At 40.2% G+C, this 18,922-nt stretch overlaps 1 protein-coding gene across 2 annotated transcripts in view; it reads right to left on the bottom strand.

Moving 5' to 3' along the window:
• Positions 1-18,922, bottom strand: part of EPB41L5 (erythrocyte membrane protein band 4.1 like 5) — a 58,033-nt gene that overhangs the window by 6,240 nt on the left and 32,871 nt on the right. For both annotated transcript variants that reach the window (XM_082311999.1, XM_082312000.1), the window contains exons 15-19: positions 18,098-18,140; positions 16,863-16,978; positions 6,080-6,246; positions 5,429-5,523; positions 41-169 (exon numbers count right to left, since the gene is read on the bottom strand). In XM_082311999.1, coding sequence (XP_082168125.1) covers positions 41-169; positions 5,429-5,523; positions 6,080-6,246; positions 16,863-16,978; positions 18,098-18,140 — 550 coding nt within the window. The remainder of the gene's footprint in view (positions 1-40; positions 170-5,428; positions 5,524-6,079; positions 6,247-16,862; positions 16,979-18,097; positions 18,141-18,922) is intronic.

Here is an 18,922-nt window from a genome sequence, read left to right as displayed (position 1 = left end):
ATTTGAGAAGGTCACAGTCCTTTATCCGTTGAGTATTTACCTTGGGTCCTGCTTCTGCCTGGGCCTTCAGGATATTGCTTTTGATATCTGCTGGAAGCCACATTGCTGCCGTGATCGGGCTCTCAATTGCATTGTTGAGACATTTATCTGTCAACTTTACCACTTCATCCTAGACGTGAAAACATCTTTATTAGAAGCAGTTCCTACATGGAAAAGTCTGGGCTGAAGTTTATTAACATCTCTAAATAACAACAAGGCTCTGAATGAGAGGAAAGTCAGCAGATTTATACTGAAATGAAAAAGCAATTTTTTCCTTTATTTTGGAACTCGGTTGTAAAGTCACAGCAAAACATAAAGTAAAAAAAGCACAATGCGTAAAAGTGGAGATGCAAAGTGCTGTGCTAAAAATACAGTGTGCAAGAACTGAAGTGGACCCTAAATCTGCAGCCTAGTTGACTGATAGGAGATCAATACAGCAGCCATCATGTTATATCATATCAGTATAGCCTAACTATAAGTTGATAATTTACTCTCAAATGCAAGTTGGGAAGATTTTTACCTTAAAATCCACTTATCAATTAGAACAAGAGTTTAATGTGCTCTGAGCTACCTCTCCCATCACTGATTATATCAGGGCAAACTTGCAGCCAGCTACATAATGAAGACAATTAAAAACGAGATACCTTTCACTACAGTATATTTCATTATGTGAATTGCCTTTCTTAATCATAAAATGTTAATTAAGCATTCAATCTACTAATTGCTATTTGATTAGCGACAGAAGTTAATTAACTGAGTGGAAACTAAACCGCGTGACCTTTCTTCTCGGGGTATGCCTCAGCAGGGGGAGACAGAGTCCTGCTCTGCTCGCCACATGCCCCCCGCGCTGGCCCAGGCAGGCTCTCCGCCGGAGGCAAGCGCTGCGCTCCCCCAAGCCGCCCCGCTGCAGGCGCAGTCCCGCTGCCCTCCTGCTTGCACTGCGGCGGGGCCAGAAGGAATGAAGCCCATCGCCGAGAGAGCGAGCAGGGGAGAGAAGTTCAAAAGAGGTGAATACCTCTCCCCCCCCAGCTCTCCATCCACTTTTAGCTTTTTTCCTTCACTGGAAACGCTAGGGAGAACTTCCAGGTATTCGGTCTTTAGAGAGGGGAAAAACATTTCCTTTTCTTGTCTCCCTCTAAATCACCTTTCAGGGCATCCAAATAGGAATTTACGAGACTATCTAAAGGAGAACTCGTTTTAAAATTTTGACCCCAGTCAGCAATGAACTTTGCAAAATATTCAAGGTAAAAAATAAAAAGGTATGAGGACCAACAACCAGTGTTGCTAATGACTACTGCTAGCACATATTAAGAGACGCACATTCACATAATTCATGAAGACTAACAAAACAATTAATTATTAAACATTTATGTGTTTTTATTTTAGAGAAGCTGCTGGAATTGCCAAAAGTCTGGAATAATTAAAACTTAATTATGATTATTTGTACAGTCGCAGTACTCAACTGTGATAATCCTAAAATCCTTACACTGGACCTCGCTGAACCAGATGCTGTATACAGCAGGTCCTGCACAGGATTTGTAACGCGTTAGTCCAGTACCAGTGACCTACTGAATTCGATTATTTTCACGGAGCACATCAGCACGCTGGTGCTTAGGCACCGCTATGTGGTTTGACTTCCTCTCAGCCTCCCCCACCTGAACAACCAGTTTAATTAGGTCACTCTAATCTATTAGCAATTAGATTCCCAACTTTTGAAAAGTTTAGCACTATTAAGGAATATTTTAACGTAATGTAAGCAAGCATAAGTTCTATACCACCAAGGAAATATTTCCATCAATACTAAGATACATTTTTCTCAATCCTTTCTATTTTGTGCTTGAGAAAAAGCATTGGGTTTACCGGTTTTTTTAATGAAAGCGCACGTAGCTAGAGGGGAAAGCATCTGGCACCTGATAACACCTCAAGATGTCTAATTTACAAGACATTTCAGTTTTTCACATAACACAGTAAAGCTGCTGGGGTTTGTCAATATTCTAGCTCATTACAAATTTTTATTGTTTCCATGTACTAGACAAACTATATCTGTACTCTATTCTTCACGCAAAACACAGAGCTAGGCAGCGATGCAAAAAGGGAAGGCAAGATTAAAGGCAGCAGCAGCAGGGTGTGCGATCCCAATCCTTTCTGCTTCTGAGCAGCGTTCCTGGTGCCACTGAAAAATCCCTTCGTGCAGGGAGATGGAATCTAATACAGGCCTGTTTTGGAGCAACTTCCACATGTTTACATATCCCAACAAATTCAGAAAAAGAAAACCCTCACGTCCTTGCATTTCTGACTCTGGAGCAGACTCCGAACATGGGCAAATAGGGTGAACTTTTTATTGTTCGTTTCACTTCAGAAGCTGATGAAAGCGGAGCGTCGGTGTATTTAAGAGCCATGTGCTCTCTCTTTTGTCAGATCTGGTCACTGCCCCAGTGAAAGCTGGGAAAGGACAAAGTCGCATTCTTCCATCCCAACAGACTTTGGCAGGGAGCAGCGGTGAAGAATGAAGCCATTCATTCCTCCCTTCCCAGTTCTCATTCTAGAAAGATTTCTCTTTTTCTCTAAAAGAACACGGATAGCTAGATAAATATTTCCCTGTCAGAGAAACCAATCAAGATTGATCGATTGCAAGTACAGAATAACGTAAAGATGATTGTCAGGCCATCTCTGATCCCTGATGGAAAATAGTTAAAGATTTTTAATTAACAAAGCTGAAGTGCACAGTTCATTGGCATTTGACTTGTCACTTACGAAGTTCAGGATGCAGCTCTGCCTTCATAAGCAGAAAGCTAGTGCTTTCCCCGAGGCATTTTTACGAAATCCTTTATGTGCTGTAACTGTTGCTACGTAGGTAGGTATCTTATGCACTGATAAAACTTAAGGGAGATGAGACTTGCTGAAATTTGTAATCACACACTTTCAGAGAGAACACCGTAACACTGCATTCATCTGAAGTACGAGAAAGCTCCAGGATCTAAGCTCCCTGCAAGGTTTTCGTGGATATATTGCAGTCCCATTCAGTTCGATCAGAAGAAGATGCCATAAACACCTCTTTTACAAATAGATTAAGGACAGAAGTAGTGCAGGAGGAGAGCCAAAAGGTACATTTTGTAACAAACACCGTAAGTGGAAATTTATATTTTTTCTAAAGCAGCCTTCAAAAGCAGGAAACAAAGGGGTTTTAATAGTTATTCTTAGGTCACTCTTCTCAGGACTCATTTCCGAACCATTAACCTTCATCTCTAATCACAACTGGGTGCGCTCATTTGGCGCTACTGTAACCTACACGTCTTTGCAATTTGAAGCATACAGAATTTAAACTATAGAGAGACAGTCTCTAATCTTTGTCTACCTTTTTAAACAAACACTCTGAAGTGACCTCTTGGGAAGCTACATCATCGGCTGAAAAGCTTTATTCAATTTTTTCTATGCAAGGAAAACCACTGATGATCTACTCTTACGTTTCCATAATAGAGTTTGCGCTTCCTTCTTGAAAGCTGAAGTCTCTTTTACCCACAGAAAGACTCATGCTGGCATGCTCTTGATCCATACATCATGTATTTCTCAGTTATGTTAACGTTCTTGCTCTCTAATCAGGTTGCTGTCAGCCCAGTAGCTGTAACCCCTAATATCCAAAGTTACTTGGCACCTCATATGACAGCAGCTGGATAACTGTGACTGTACTGTATTGGCAGCTGTTTGTTAGATTAGCTCACTACAGGAATCTTATCTTGCTTACTATATATCAGCCACAATTTAAAAATCACTAAGATACTTTTGCTCCATTCTCTCCAGTTAACCAATTAAATGTTCTTTTCCCCTCTCTGTCTGAACTAAAATGGAGCTCAAGAGGCAACAATATTCCGAAATAAACCGTGTTCATTTGCTTTAGTTTATGCGGAGGCAGTGTCTCGGCATAACAGGACCTATAGGCTACTGACTAATCTTCTTAGAGACTTGGTAATCTTTGTAATGCACTCACCAAGCAGCGAGGCGCACAAGGCATCCCTGACAACAGTCCTTAAAGGGGACGGGAGCCAAGCAGCCTGCAGCACCAAGCATACCAAAGCAGCAGCCTTTTCTCACACGGAGGGGGGAACAAATGCTCAGGCACGGGCTTAGCCCGAACACGTACTGCTAAACACCTCTCTTGGCACCTGGTTCATTTTACTATTGAGGGAGCAAGAAAAACCATAGCTGCTTTACCGAAGTTAGATAAATCCTCAGGCCTCCCTGCAAGGGAGGGTAGTACAAACAGAGATAACACTGCTAGGTGTTTTAATCTCTCTGCTGTTCAAAGTGCAATAAAGCACCTAAAGCTTTAACACCGGAGGAAGCAGAGTAAGGGAAATCTAAATTCCAAATTTTTTAAAGCTCATTAAAAAAAAGGAAGAATATCCTGCATGGGTGCAGTTGTCTGCTAACTGGTGAACCTATGCAAGTTCACTGCTGTTGTAAAGGAGGATCCTGCCCTCTCCATCCCTTCTAGCAACACTACTCATTTTCACTATGGTTCTGGCATTTCTCTGACCCCTTCCATGAATTTATTTAACTCACTATTTAACAACTTAAAAAAACAAAACAAAACCCAAAAAAAACCCAAGACCTTAACAAAAAGTTCAAAACAAAAAGGCAAAACATTTTTTGTTTGCCATTTTGTAGGCCACATTGGTTCATTGAAACATGCAATGATTCCTGGAGGTGACAGAGGAGAGAAGGAAGAGCAAAGAGGAGCAATGGAGAAGAGAGCCCTCGCCCTGTTCAGGGCACTGAAGCTCTACTTTGCCTCAGCTGCCCGTGGAAATGCAGCCTCACTTGCTCAAAAGGGTTTATGAGAGCACTAAATCAAACCACATCACTCCTCTCTATGTAAACACACAGAACATTAACACCTACTTCAGAGAGCAGGCAAAAACTGGTTACTTAACAGGAGGGACGGATCACCAGCAAACTTGACTCATAACAAAACGTCAAAACAATGTTCTGGGATGGTTACCAAAGGCAACGGAAAAACACCAGGAAAGCATCTCAACCCCTCAAGAAAGAGGGTGAACTATACAACGCTGTATACTTAGTAACCTACAGATAAAGACAACTTAGGAACATTTCAAGCATTTATGCCTTTTACTCCCACTGATTTTAGACAATTTCACCAGGCCGCAGTATGCATACATGCATGTGCACCTCTGACCCCCATCTTTATCTCACTGCCCTGTCACACACAGGTTTATACATAACAAAGCGTTTGTATTTCCTTTAGTATCCCCCAATGTTACTCATTCATATTTTTAAAAATCTTGCAAATGGCCCAAGGTCAGTGGAAGACTTTTCAGAATGATCTGAACAAAACTCAGCGACTCTGCCAGGAGGAACGAAGCCCACGTACCTGTACGTTTATGTTTACGTTGGGACGCTCCGTTGGCACGGGGCTGCTGCACTCTGTCTCCAGCTGTTTCAGTTTTAGGAACGTGTCTTCAAATGCTAAAAAGACAGAAAAGATATCATCTTCCTAATGTCACTGCGGAGTTATTTGACTTGTAACTTGCATTCTTCCTGAACACTAATTATATGGTTTTAAAGTTGTGGGGAAAAAAGCACAGGGATGGGGGACAATACTTGCTCAACCTTCAATGCAACTTTCAAGCCTCCAGACGGTGTGTACCTAATCACAACGCTCTACGCTCCTAAAAGTTCACTTGCCCAGCCATCCTCACAGTGAACGAGCAAGCAGCAGGCGTTCAGTGCTCAGCTGGTTGCACTTCACTGTATTTGTGGCTGAAGTCAGATCCCAGGAAGAACTGTGACTTTTCCTTTGTACCTCTGTCCTTGGAAATCAGCTGCTTCCAGCTGAAACAGGGAGAGCTGACTGACTTTGTTGTCCCAGTGGTGGGTAAAACTGTCCTTATGCATATAACGTTAGGGAGCTTTCTAAAACACTTCGGAATTTTTGTAAGGAAACAACTTCATAACAACCCAATCAGTTAACTTTCACCCCACATGTCATGATAATAGGGGAAAAATTTGTAAGTTTGCTTACGATCAGAGTCTGCTTTTTCAGCAGCAGTTTCCTTTGTGCCAGGACGAGGGCAACTAACAGCCTCTTCTGAATCTCCTGTTGCCAAGCCAACAACTGGACGGCCTACGGCATCATCAACACAAGTTTCTGGCAACTCCGTGCTGTCTAGCAAATCAACAATAGGTACGCTGCAAAGGCAGAAAGACGGACAGAGATACGCAGAATCATGTTACCACTCTTCCTGCAACAAGAAAAAACTTCAACACACGCAATCTCTTTTTTTCAAGCTGTCTTCTGGTAACCAGACACATTCTGTAAAAACCGTTTCAGGTAACTAATAGACATTGGGTTTCAGTGAGTTTGAAACAAAAAATGGAATATTTCATGTCTGTAGAAGTGACTTCATAACAGAACAGGTCCACATTGCCTGCTGCTTCATCACATAGCAGTAGAAAACATGAAGAGAGAAGAAGGGAAGCTTTTATCCATTAAATACATTTTTTGGAACAAACATCTGAAGTTTTTCTAACAAACTCAAGGTACGCTTCGGATTTTTACACAAGAAAAAGAAAAGTTAGGGGGAGATAAGTTGATACCGTTCACAAAAAGCTATTTGTACAGCACTTCACCCAACACTTGTAAGCAGAAAGGAGGGCAGAAGGGTGCACGGCATAGGTCTGCATTGACACTACATTACGGTTAGGCATACCTATAACTAGTTTCATTTTTATTAACTTGCGCAGAGACATGAATGAAACCTTAGCAGTCACAATATTTTAAGTGAACCACAGCATGTACTCCATACCCTGTTAAGATCACTTGTTTTACCTCCTTTGCTTTCTAATGGAAACGTCTCCTTTTTATTTTTTCCTACCATCCGTATTTACAATGAAAATAGAAAAACAATTACAAAGACAAAAGTTACATTATGATGCTTATGTTGTGCAAACAGCGAGCAATCTCATCCGTCTCTTCAAAGTTCAGGAACAGCTAAAGCTATCCTAACAGCAAACTGTAACAAATACGGAAACGACGGCTGCTGCAGAACATGATGGTTAATCAGACAACCTGTGCACACAACTGCAGTTTGATTGTTGCCCATTTCAATCAGCAATCATACTTACATACAGTTTGGTTGCAATATTGGTTTAAGAAGAAAAATCTATCACTTTTGGAAGTCCTGTCCCAAATAAGAGAACGATGATACCAAGCAAGTACCCACCACAACACAACTTACCCTTATGCACGGACAGAGACGCTTCCTACGTGTCAGTTTAGACCAGCTTCTCCCTTATCGCTAATGGGTTAATGCCCCTTGCCTCCCTCCAGCCCCTGCAATTTGGAAGCAGTCCCAGGTTGTCACTAGAGGCTCCAGGAAAAAACTCCTCCCTCCAGCTCAAGCATCCAAAAGAATCCTCCCCATGTTAAATATATACCTCTGAAACAGATTACAGGATATCACCGTTCTAGTGCTAATAATGTACGAATCATCTTAGGAGAATTAATTGCCATGAGGCAAACTGAGGTCACTTGCTTGATTCTCTCAAAGCAGTGGAATAAGAAGCTACTAGCAAAGCAAGTAATAGGAAACTTTTCAATCTACTGTACAGCCTCTCTGTGCACCACTAATGGGAAATGGCAAGCAGCAGATAGTCTTGCATAGGAGGAATGATGGATACATAGAATTTCAATTATTAGAAGTAACAGGCAGGAATAGATGCTCTTCCAGTTAAGGCAACAAAGAAAGTGAGCCTGAATCCCATACCTTTCTATCAGAGGATGCCTATGCATGAGTGAAAATGTTCTATAATCTTCAAATGAAGCCAACACTTGTCTTCCTATTTTCTGTCAGTTTTCTGTAAATAGCCTCCCAAATGTTTAATATGACAACGAGTATAGGAAATTCAGATCTTCCCTGCAGCAGAGAGGTGCTGATGCCATGACATGTTGAAGGAAGCAGGTATAAGCTCCTATGAAGCCCACCTAAGAGAGGTGATGTAGAGCAGCAGTAACACTTCTTTATGCTGTAATCTTCTAACACTTTTCTTAGGATTGCAGCACAGTGGAGAGAAAATGAGTGAAAAATGAAATTTATCTTCATTAGAAAATTGCTAGAATAATTACACTAGCCTTTTTCCCCCCCTATGACAACTGCAGTAACATTTACTAGACAGACAAGAGAGCTGATTCAAAAACCTGTCTGCTAGAGATAAGGGCAGTCTTGAAATCTGGTAGCATATTCAAATGGCACGCTCAATGCCTAGTGTTGCTCCAAAAGCAGCGTACTACTAACGTTAAGGTGACGAAAGTTTGTAGAAAACCTTATTGCCATTTGTGCCACGGGACAGAGGGCTGGCTGAGGTAGCAGGGACAACTGGGGTGAGTCCCTGCAGCTTCACCCCTGCATCACAGCAGGGCCTCAGAGAAAGTAAATGAACTTTAGGCAGACTCAAGAGAAGCCTCCTAAACCAAGATTCAAGTAGGAATTGACCCCATTTTGCCTTCAGACCCATGGAAACACCTACTCAGCCACCCTGAGATAGGCAGTCGCAAGAGGAAAGTCATACTAGGGAGACCCTCAGCCACTGGAATTTGTAGGCAGAAAAGATGAGTTCCCCAAAGAGCATTAAATTGTTCGAGGCCACCCAGATCCTTCACCCTCTTCAGAGCATCAGCAGGAACTCTACCACGCAGGCTTCGTAAATGGCCAGACTACAGAAGTAAAAAGCACAAGATACTATTTTCATCACTGAAGAGAATTTCTGACTTCTCTTACAAAACACTGATGAACTGTCACGCCAATCATACGGGAAATAATAAAAGGCTTCCCAGGAACAGCAGGACTTCTACGACAGTCAGTGTGCAGTACTCAAGAATGAAATGGGCACAAGTGCCAGGCTTCAGAAGGCACTTCAGAAGTAAAGGCCAGTGTCTTCAGAATCAACTTCTATCAGCATTATTTTAAGAAATATTCTGAGGGAAAAGCTGATAAATGATACCAGGAGTTCAAGCCATATAAATTATGAATATAGGAATAATCAAAGGGTTTTAGTGCACAGAAAGGTTTGTCAACCCACTAATAGATCAAACAGAAGTCTTTACAGGCTCAGGGAACTCCCACAGTTAAATGAGTTAGCTACTGCATCATTTCTTCTTTTTGCCTGACAAATAAATTGATATTAGTCTGCATCATACAGCGTACAATGCGTAACGTGACTGAGAAAGCCCTCAGTTACAAAGGGTATGATTTTTTTTTTATAATTTCCTAGTTGAAAAGCAAAACAATACTTCCTTCTAGTTTGTGAAATACAATCTGCAAAATACAGTAACTATCTGAGCCTGCTGCAAAAGAGAGAATTCTTTTGCAAGTAATCTAATTTGAAAGAGCATGGAGCACCATGCAAGCTAATTTATTTTTTCTAACTGGCAGTGACACAGAATAGTTTCTCACACTGACTCTGCAAGGTAGTACAATAGCATGAAATTCTTTCTTCCATTTCCTTCATTTTGGGGCCTTCAGTGTTGTACCTGAAGGGAAGAAGAGTAGTAAAATTAAGGCTGTCACCTTTTCAGATTTTTTTTTTTCCCCTAAACAAAAATGCAAAATATTCAGAAAAAAATAACTTCCTTTTCCTTTTAAAGTAAGGAAAGCAAAAGAAAAAATCCTGGGGATGTATGATCCTACAAATGGAGACTGTTCACGCGCATTCAGTTTCTAATCAAGCAGGCTGAGTCCCACATTCCAAGACTTCTGCTGCCTCCCATTTGTTTGAAGACAATTCCAAATACTGATACAGCGTAATATATGCAAGTCAACAACTACAGGAAAGGAGAGAAAACACCCTTAGGAAAAGGTGCTGGCTGCAGAACCTTTGTGGATATTAAGCAAAGATCTGTCACCATCATACTGTTTAGAAAGACACCCGTGTGTTTCCTCAATTCCTAGAGCACGTGACCCGTCCCTGTAAAAATGCAGCTAGGCGTTGTTGGTACTAGTGTGGGACAACTTCTCCACCTGCTATTGAGAGCCATCACTTACCCTAGTGGAAACCAGGATAATAATTCTCCCTAAGTCAATGAAGTCACACTAAAATAAGCCCAGCACGGACCAAAATTGACCCTCAGGAGGCATGCAAGATTCAAAGCCACATGGCAAAAGCATGCAACACATACCATACTAAAATCAATTCTAAAGGTAGATGGATTTCAGGCAACCAGGGTTGCTTCCCCTAACCTGATCTGAACTAGTTCTGCTGTCATGCAATAAATCTGCTATGAAAACTTTAACCATAGCTTTAATTACCAAACTTGCACTTAATCCCAGGGCAGTCCGTGACAGTTAGCACATTGCAGGCGGCTGGGACACCCAGGCCTTTACTCAGCTCTGGTGAGATGCCCTGGAGTGCTGAGCCCAGCTCCAGGCTCCCTGGGACAAGAGAGATGTGGACATGCTGGAGGGAGTGCAGCAAAGGGCCACGAAGATGATAAAGGGTCTGGTGCATCTGACACAGAAGAGGCTGAGAGAGCTGGGACTGTTCAGCTTGGAGAAGAGAAAGCTCAGGAGCATCTCATCAACGTGTACAAAAACCTGATGGGGGAGAGTAAAGACAACAGCCAGCCTCTTCTCAAGGGAGCCCAGAGACAGGACAAGAGGCAATGGGCACAAACTGAAATATAGGAGATTCCACTTAAACACAAGAAAAAAAACCCTTTTTTGCTGTGAGGTTGGTAAAACACCAGAACAGGCCGCTCAGAGAGGGTGTGAAGTCTCCATCCTTGTAGATACTCAAAACCTGGCTGGCACAGTCCTGACGCAACCTGCTCTAGGCAATTCTGCTATTAGCATGGGGGTGGACTACACGATCTCCTGAGGCATCTTCCAACCTCAACTATTCTTTAATTCCATGATAGCTACACAAAACTTCTCTGACACCCGAGGAGTCAGCCACTACTCGCAGCGGCCTGACCACTACAGAAGCACATCAGAACTTAAAACTCTGCAATAAAACAGTGAGTTGTCACTACAATAATATTCTTGCATTTTAAATAGAAAACTCTCCCAAATTCCTCAAAATTAGTGGCTTCTTCTCCCTCACCTACACAGAAATTATACGATATTTTCAAGTTAAAACACGTTTTGATTTGCATATTCTTATGCAATTTTATAAATAAGAAACAAATAGGTTTGCTTCATTCCAGAAGTTTACAACATCCACCCTGCAAAATCTGAAACTAAATATAGCACAACAGATTGCTCTAATCACCTCTGTAGATCCCACAGATCTTTAATATGTAGCTTGCATATCTTTTTTTTTAAGCTGAGTTGTAAAATAGAGACTCATATTTCATTATCAGTCTCTTTCCCCCTGTCAGATGCAAGGGTGAAGAGGCCAAAATATCTCAGGCAATATTAAGTTATGTCCTGGCTGAGACTTACTTTCTTGGTTCTTCAGGGCTGGATAACTGAAAACAATGTTTTTCTATTTCTGGGCTCTGTGGCAATTTGAAACTTATTCAAACAATTTGAAAATCATTCAAACACCTCCTTTATCCTAAATGCCAAATATAAGAGAATTTTAAAAGTGCTCTACCACAACTTTTCCTCCTTTTTTTTTAAATAGGAAAAGACTATTGCAATTTAAGAGCAGCTAAGTTCAGGAAACATGAAAACACAGTGTGTTCAAGGGTAAAGGCAGTTCTTCACGTTGTTAAAGGCCCCCAAGAACACCAATGAACCATGAAGCTGGAGTCTTAACCTCTGACTTAACAATTAACCTTGTGAATCATATGGTAGGGCTGGTGTTTGTCAGGAAATATTTCTGTTTCATTTCAACTGGAGCACAGCAGCAAAAAAGAAAGAAAATTTTCTAGAAAGAAAAAAAAAACCTCTTTGCTTTCTCAGGAATTTTGATTATTTTATTCTTACAAAATTAAAATAATTCTGTTCCATTTCTAGACAATATTTTTCAGAGGACTTGTTAAAAAAAAAGGTTAGTTTTCAGATCGACCATCTATCTTACATATTTTTAAATAGTCACGGTTCAAAAGGAGGTGCAGTTACATCCTCTAAGATTTTTGGAACCACATTATAATCCACTAGTTGCATGTGTAGCTTTATTATGAATGTGACTTCCTGCATGGCTCTCAAAGTTAAACTCAGCTAAAAAAATAATAATTTTTTCAATCATTAAGAAAAACCTTAACACAATTAAAAAGAGATATATATATTTATATATATATTTTCTTTTTAATGTAAGAGTGACAGCTGGCTTCTGGTCTACATGTTTTTGTTTTTTTTTTAAAGATTAAATACCAACAGCACAATATGCAGAGCCTTCGTAATAAAAGCTTTTTTTCCCCTCTATAGTCAGCTTTGGGTGCGTTGTCCTTATCACAGAGACAGCTCAAAACGTAATTTTCCAGCCTCTGCCAGAAAGCAGTCTCAAGCTCCAGAAAGGCCCACATCTCAGAGACTGGTCATGGTGGTTTGGACAGCATAGGTACCAGCACCGCTATGCATTCCTGCATTCTTCACATTGCGCTCATGGACAAAAGCGGTGTACTGTCCGTCCACAGCGCGGGTCCTCGGCGGGGCCCACGCGTCCCACAGGCTTCCACCACGTTGACAGCGGTCGGCAGCGTCAAAGGGCCTGGATTATTGGGGAGCGGGAGGGGGCACAATTAGTAAACAGGTATGGGTGAGAAAGAGGGTGGAAAAGTAAAGCAAAGGTAAAGACAAGAAGATGGATGCGAAAAGGCAGGCAAAAAAAAGGCATTGCCGGAAGGCAAATACTGAAGGAAAAAGGCATGCCAAGTATACGTGTACATGACGACACTGTCAAATAAACCCCTTTTCTGCTCAGTATCATGCACATTTTTGCAGAAGTCTGAAACGACAGCTTAAGCTATCTCATGTATACATTGTCTACACTTACCAAACGAAAAGCACTTCATATTTCAAAGCACTTCACAAAACTGAGCAAGAACCATGTGTGTTTTACAGATGGGAGAAAATAACATGATGGAGGCACAGACCTCCCAAGTGTACAGCACATTTTATTTGCAGGAAGCTGAAAGGGTTTAAGTGGCAGCTCTAAATGTACACCTGAAACAAGCATCTATAAGCAACACCAGTTTTCAAAGTCACTAGAAAATGTAGATTCTAATGCAAGTTAAAAGAAAAAAAAGAGAAGAAAATACAAACTAGGAGAAATGAGCATCATTGTGCAGGAGCAAATAGTAGAGCAAATACAAATCATTCACAATTTAGTTGATTAAGGGACTAAATACTACCTAAGAAGCTGACTGTAGCTATACTTGATTAACATAAAAAACTTAGTTGGAAAAAGAATAATTTTAAAAAAAGGTGACGATACAAACTAAGACCCTGCTTTTGAATTTTGCATATGAAGGCACAGTGGTTTGTACATTTTAAGTTTCGAATTCTTAAAATCAAAACCACAGAAATACTGTGCACAGTTATGGCTAGTCTATAACACAGTTGGAATAAAGTTCTCCAAAAGCTAGAAAAAGAAGCAGGGGAGAACACTCATCACTTCAAACTGTTTTGAAAAATATTTTTATGCAGGAGCCCTTAGCTAGAAAACTGTAAGGCTTTAGGCACAAGCATCTACAAAGCAGCAGGCATAAGCAATTTACTGAAACAGTCGAATTTTAAAAGACTTTAAAAAAGGGACAAAGATCTGTTAACCGTTGTCCGTGTTGTACTAGGATCCTTCACTGGTATGTTTTGGGAGAGGCTGATGTAAGGTATCAAAAAAGTGGTTGGAAAAAAGCACTCTCTCATAAACTACTCAAGCAAGGAAATTCCTAGAACAAACTTATTCCTTCAGTTTAATGTAAAATCCTCTATTTAATGACCCAAATCTAAACAAAGTGGAAACGTTGTTGCTGCTCATCTAAAGGGGTCCTGGACAGCCCCCAGCTCAAATTCCACCTTCTCATGTTCTGGAAAGCCCGGTTTAACACTCCCAGCCCTGCCAGAACAGCCAAGCAGCCAGCGCATGAGTTGGAAGATCACACGTTAAGGCAGGGAAGCAGAAAAGCATGCAGGATTCACAACAGCGGTAAACGATTAACGCCCAGGGATAGTCCTCCTTTAGAAAAGAGAGAGGATTTATACACAGGTCACCCATGGGTAAATTCAGAGTTTTTTGGTTTTGTGAAACATGCTGAGGAAGTGACCCGTGAATACTGAAGGCTGCAATCCTCAACAGTTCATTACATTATTTTCCCTTTTCTCTAATTTAAGCAGTTAAGTGAAAGCTACATCCACTAGCAAGCAAAAAAATCCCCCACCCCTACTTATTCCACAATAAGGAAAAAATTATTAATCCTTTGTCTCCTGTACTATCTTAGCACAGAAACAGCTTCTTGAGAAAAAACTAAAGTTAGAAAGATACCGATTGTGTTTTAGGCTTCCCAGCCTTGCAACTCGTATTCCAGACCATTTTCAGACCATCCAGAACAGAAGTTTTCCTGTACTGACAATTTTACAAGAATGGAGCAAAGGAAAAAAAATAAAACCACTAAAATCCTTCCTATCTGGCAAAGTACTTTCTGCAATCTGTCACAATTGCTGTTGGCTGCTGCAGTATTAACATTTTAAATTAAAGGAAACATTGACATTAGGAAGGGATGTAAGCTGCGGGACAGCCAATACAGGCATCTGCCAAGCTGAGTACAGAAACTCAAGAGGTCGGGACCTTATTTCTAAACCCCTTCAATCTCACCATCTACAAAAATCCCCAGTCTGAAAGATTTTGGTGTTCTCAACAATCCTTGGCAAACTCTCTCTAAAAGAAGACTATTTTCCTGACAGGAAGCAAAGATAATTCATGCAGAAACAGGCCAATTAAAGACAGCAGCAGTTGAAATGAGATTTTGTTAGCAGCATTGAAACACCAAGACTTGAAGGCGCAATAGCCAAGTCACAGCCCCCGCAATAAATACGTATGTTCTGGCAATTACATTAACCTAACCCCACTTCCCACCTAGGAAACCAGAACGTAGCTCAATTGCTGACTCAGCTCCAAACTGTTGTCTTCTTCCTACAGCTGGATTTGCCTTAATTACAGGCAGTACTGTTTCCAGTGAACACACTAAAACCCCTTTGCCAGAAGACAACTGCCTTCAATAATAATATGTCTCTAAGAAATGTAACACATACGCAGTACAAGCATTACTCTCTCAATTAAAACTCATCAGTTGCCAAGAAGCATGTGTTCTTTATGGCATACTGTTTTGGGTTACATGCAGATATATTTTATATTCACTCCCGCTCGTCTATAGAAAGGCTACATACTGTGGCAGCTGGCATGTAAGCTTAGATTCCTTGACAATGTTAAGACATCAGGTTCAAGTTCTTAATCCTAAAACAGGCATACCAAGATGAAAACTGAAACGGATTGGCTACAGAGTCCTCTCTGCTTCTGAACAAAAGCAGCAGGATTTCAATAAGCAACAGAAGTCTTGCAAATACTAGCAAGAACGCTAGCATGAATCAGGTACCTAAGAAGAGCTGTTTGGAGCAAGAGTCGAACATTTCCACCAAAGGAAACAGCGGTTTCTAGCACGCATCTTGCGATTAGACCAAAAGAACAAAAATAAAACCATATTGAGAATGCTGAAGAATAAAGAAACCACCACCTTTCACCCACCACCACGGAAGGAATCGAGCGATCAACAGGATCTCACCATAGACAAGCACAGATTTCAGATACTAGACAAATCAAGGGCAAAAGAAAGAAAAACAGCATTGATCATATGTTCTCATTGAAACATCAATAAAATGCAACAGATAAAGCAGAATTATCATCCCCCTTATAATCTAAAATCCATAGTATTAGAAGACTTTAATCAGTAAGATTTACAAAATTAAAGTACATTTGTCATTGCACCGTTAGAAACAGGTATTATCTACTTTTAAAAGGTACTGAAGCAAAGTAGGTTCATATGCCAGACAGCGGGAGAAGGATGTCTTCTCTTGAGGGCTGAAACTGCTTAGGATAAGAGCTTTTGTGTCACTCCATTCCATCACTGCTGCTCCTGAAGAGTCTCACAAAAACCAGAACTACTCTTCTAGGATAAGCCCTACTGCCTCTGAAGGCACAAGAAGCTGAAAAAGTTAAGACAACGTGCACAAGTACTGGGTTGATATATGTCAGTTTTGGTTTTGAAATAGCTTGGCAATATAGAATTACTTTAAGAAAAGACAAATTATATGGTACATTTATCTTCAAACAATCATCCTCAGTTTGAGATGCATCCAATCCATAAAACAAATACTCTGATTATATAAAATCAAAGCTCTTATCTTCAGCTTGTGTCATTTTCCTCAAGCTTCCATTCTCCCCAAGATAATGAAAAAAATTAGCTTGCTCATTTCAAAAGGTTCAAAAGAGATTCACAAGGCTACTGGTTTACAAGGTTCTGCGTTTTGTTAAGGATCAAGGTAAGTCCTTGAGCCCCATGATAACAAGCAAAGGGTTACAAGGAGTATTATGGCACATCAGAAGGACCCAGCTCTCTCCAGGATTTGAAAATGCTGATTTAATGATTTCTTCAGCCCTTCAAGAAATTTTCTTTTGGTTGGCAGTGCCTAAGCCTGTTGCCCTCACCTCCCTACACTACATTCACAGCAACAAATCAGCTGCATCATCATGAACTTGACTGTCAACTTAAAGATACAAGGACAGTAGCTTATTTAAGTGCAGATAATGAAACAGTCACTTGAATCATGCATAAGCAAGCAAAATTCATTTCCCAGCAAAGCAGAACATACCACTTCTTGTCTTGCTGGCTGGCTCCTGGGCTCCTTGGGAGGTTTTCTATTTCGACTAAGACTGGGGCAGAAGGAACCGCTGTTAGGACAGGTAGGTTTGGCTTTGCATTCCAGCTCTTTGGAAACAGAATATAAACAAGTAAGTTACTATACACACATTAATGAAGTGATGACACATTATATATAACAAAACATATCACCACTTCTCCTTAAGCACAAAGCTAAAACAAGGCTGTTGTCTTCCATTGCTTCCACAGCACTGGATGCCTATGCCCAGTCTTTTCCAGTACTGCATACAGTACTGGGATCATAACGAATCCAAGGCTGCTCAAAGATTTCAGTAAAAAGCTATGTACTGCTTTGTACTTTTTAAAGTCATGCAGTAATGCTTTCCTTCTGTAGGTAACTTTGCAATAACAATTGGCATCTTTGGGTTTCAGGCCTTTGGACTGCCATTTAAAACATAACTGCTCCTGAAAAAAACAACTCCTTTTGCATAGAAGGCAAAAGGCTGGGCAGAGCAGCAATCTATCTACCAGCGGACACTGAGTATTTTAATGTTAAAACAAACCAGATTCCCATTTCCACCAATATGTGACCCTTTCTGATGCACTCTGCATCTGAAATACTCCAGAAAGCAAGACAGGGTCGTTCCAAACTCCAAGTCTTGTTTTTTGATACTCAGAAGGAGAGTTACCTTACACTAACATCCCCCTTTTCAGTGAAACAAGGTATTCTGTGTACAAGTACTGAGGGGGCAGGTGTCTCTGATTTCCTTCTCAAACTCAAAAAACACAGAATTTTTGCTAACAACATATTCTTTAATTTGCAGGTGCATTCCTCTTTCAGAGAAAAAAATACTGTAACCAGGAATCAACTTAAGTGCTGATGAATTATGCCCCTTTTTTTTTTTTTAAAGTCACTTAGCATACAGAATTAATGTACTTTGAATAATAACAACTATCACACAAAGGTACTTTGTCTACCTACGAAAAGCTGTATCTATAAATAGATCTATAGTACTGGGGCATCGGATATCTTCCTTACTGCAGCTAAATTAACCAATTATCTTGCTTGTAAATTAGTAGTCATTTCTTGGCATGCAATTTAGTAGTTAACTATGTGTAACTTTCAATTGGTCAATCAGTGGATTTTAAGAACGAATAATGAAATCCTCAAACCTGCTGAAATACATGAAAACTGCCTTTAAAAGGAATGAAAGGGAGAGTCCTTACTTGTGATCCATTGGTTTGGTTGATAACAGCATGGTTTGCAGTACTGAAAAACAAAAAGAGCTTAAATCAGAATCAGATCAACAAACTATTTTTGCAGGCTGTCAGAACTGCAAGGATTTCCAGAAAGAAACACAAAGTCTAACAAAGATCTTTCCAAAGCACTTTACCGTTCTCAAAACGAAACTTAAAAACTTATGTTTTAGGTCAGCTGCTTCATTCTAGATAACTAAGGGTATCACATTATTTTTTTATTTGTTCAAGCTGTAGTTTATCTGTAATTCGTCTGTTTTTTCCTCTTCCTTTCCTAAACCAGTCTGGTTTAGAAAGTCTTCCTGATTCAGCAGTAAGGCGGGGCACTTTTAAAGCAAAACCAACATAGCGATAGTTGAACTGCCAGCAAAATGTGACATTGTTGAAACCTCACCTACATGCTGTAGATACTATGCTTGTTCCATAACTAGGACTATTCTGATTTGAAGGTTCACATTGCAAAGTTTATCAGAAAAATTCATGAGTTTCTTCTGCATACAACCTCTAATGAACTGAACTACTACTTCAGAGTCTTAAAAGCAGCCATTCAAATTTATGTGCACAGCAACTCAGCACAGCATTAATAGTAATTTTATATTATTAAATATTTAAAATATTTAATAAATTAAATAAGACTCATATCCCTATTCCTGATGATTTCTCAATCTGCAAGAGACGTTTCACATTTTCACATTTTTGAGAGACTTAAAAGCATTAACACCCTGCACAAAAATTATGTATTATAAATCTCATGCAAAGCAAACTTTTTTCTCAGACTTCTAATCTTTTAAAAAA

This window comes from Platalea leucorodia, assembly GCF_965183815.1.
Source record: "Platalea leucorodia genome assembly, chromosome: 5".
In the NCBI taxonomy this organism is placed as follows: domain Eukaryota; kingdom Metazoa; phylum Chordata; class Aves; order Pelecaniformes; family Threskiornithidae; genus Platalea; species Platalea leucorodia.
The sequence above is the reverse complement of the archived record's forward strand: the minus strand, read 5'-3'. Positions and strand labels throughout refer to the sequence as shown.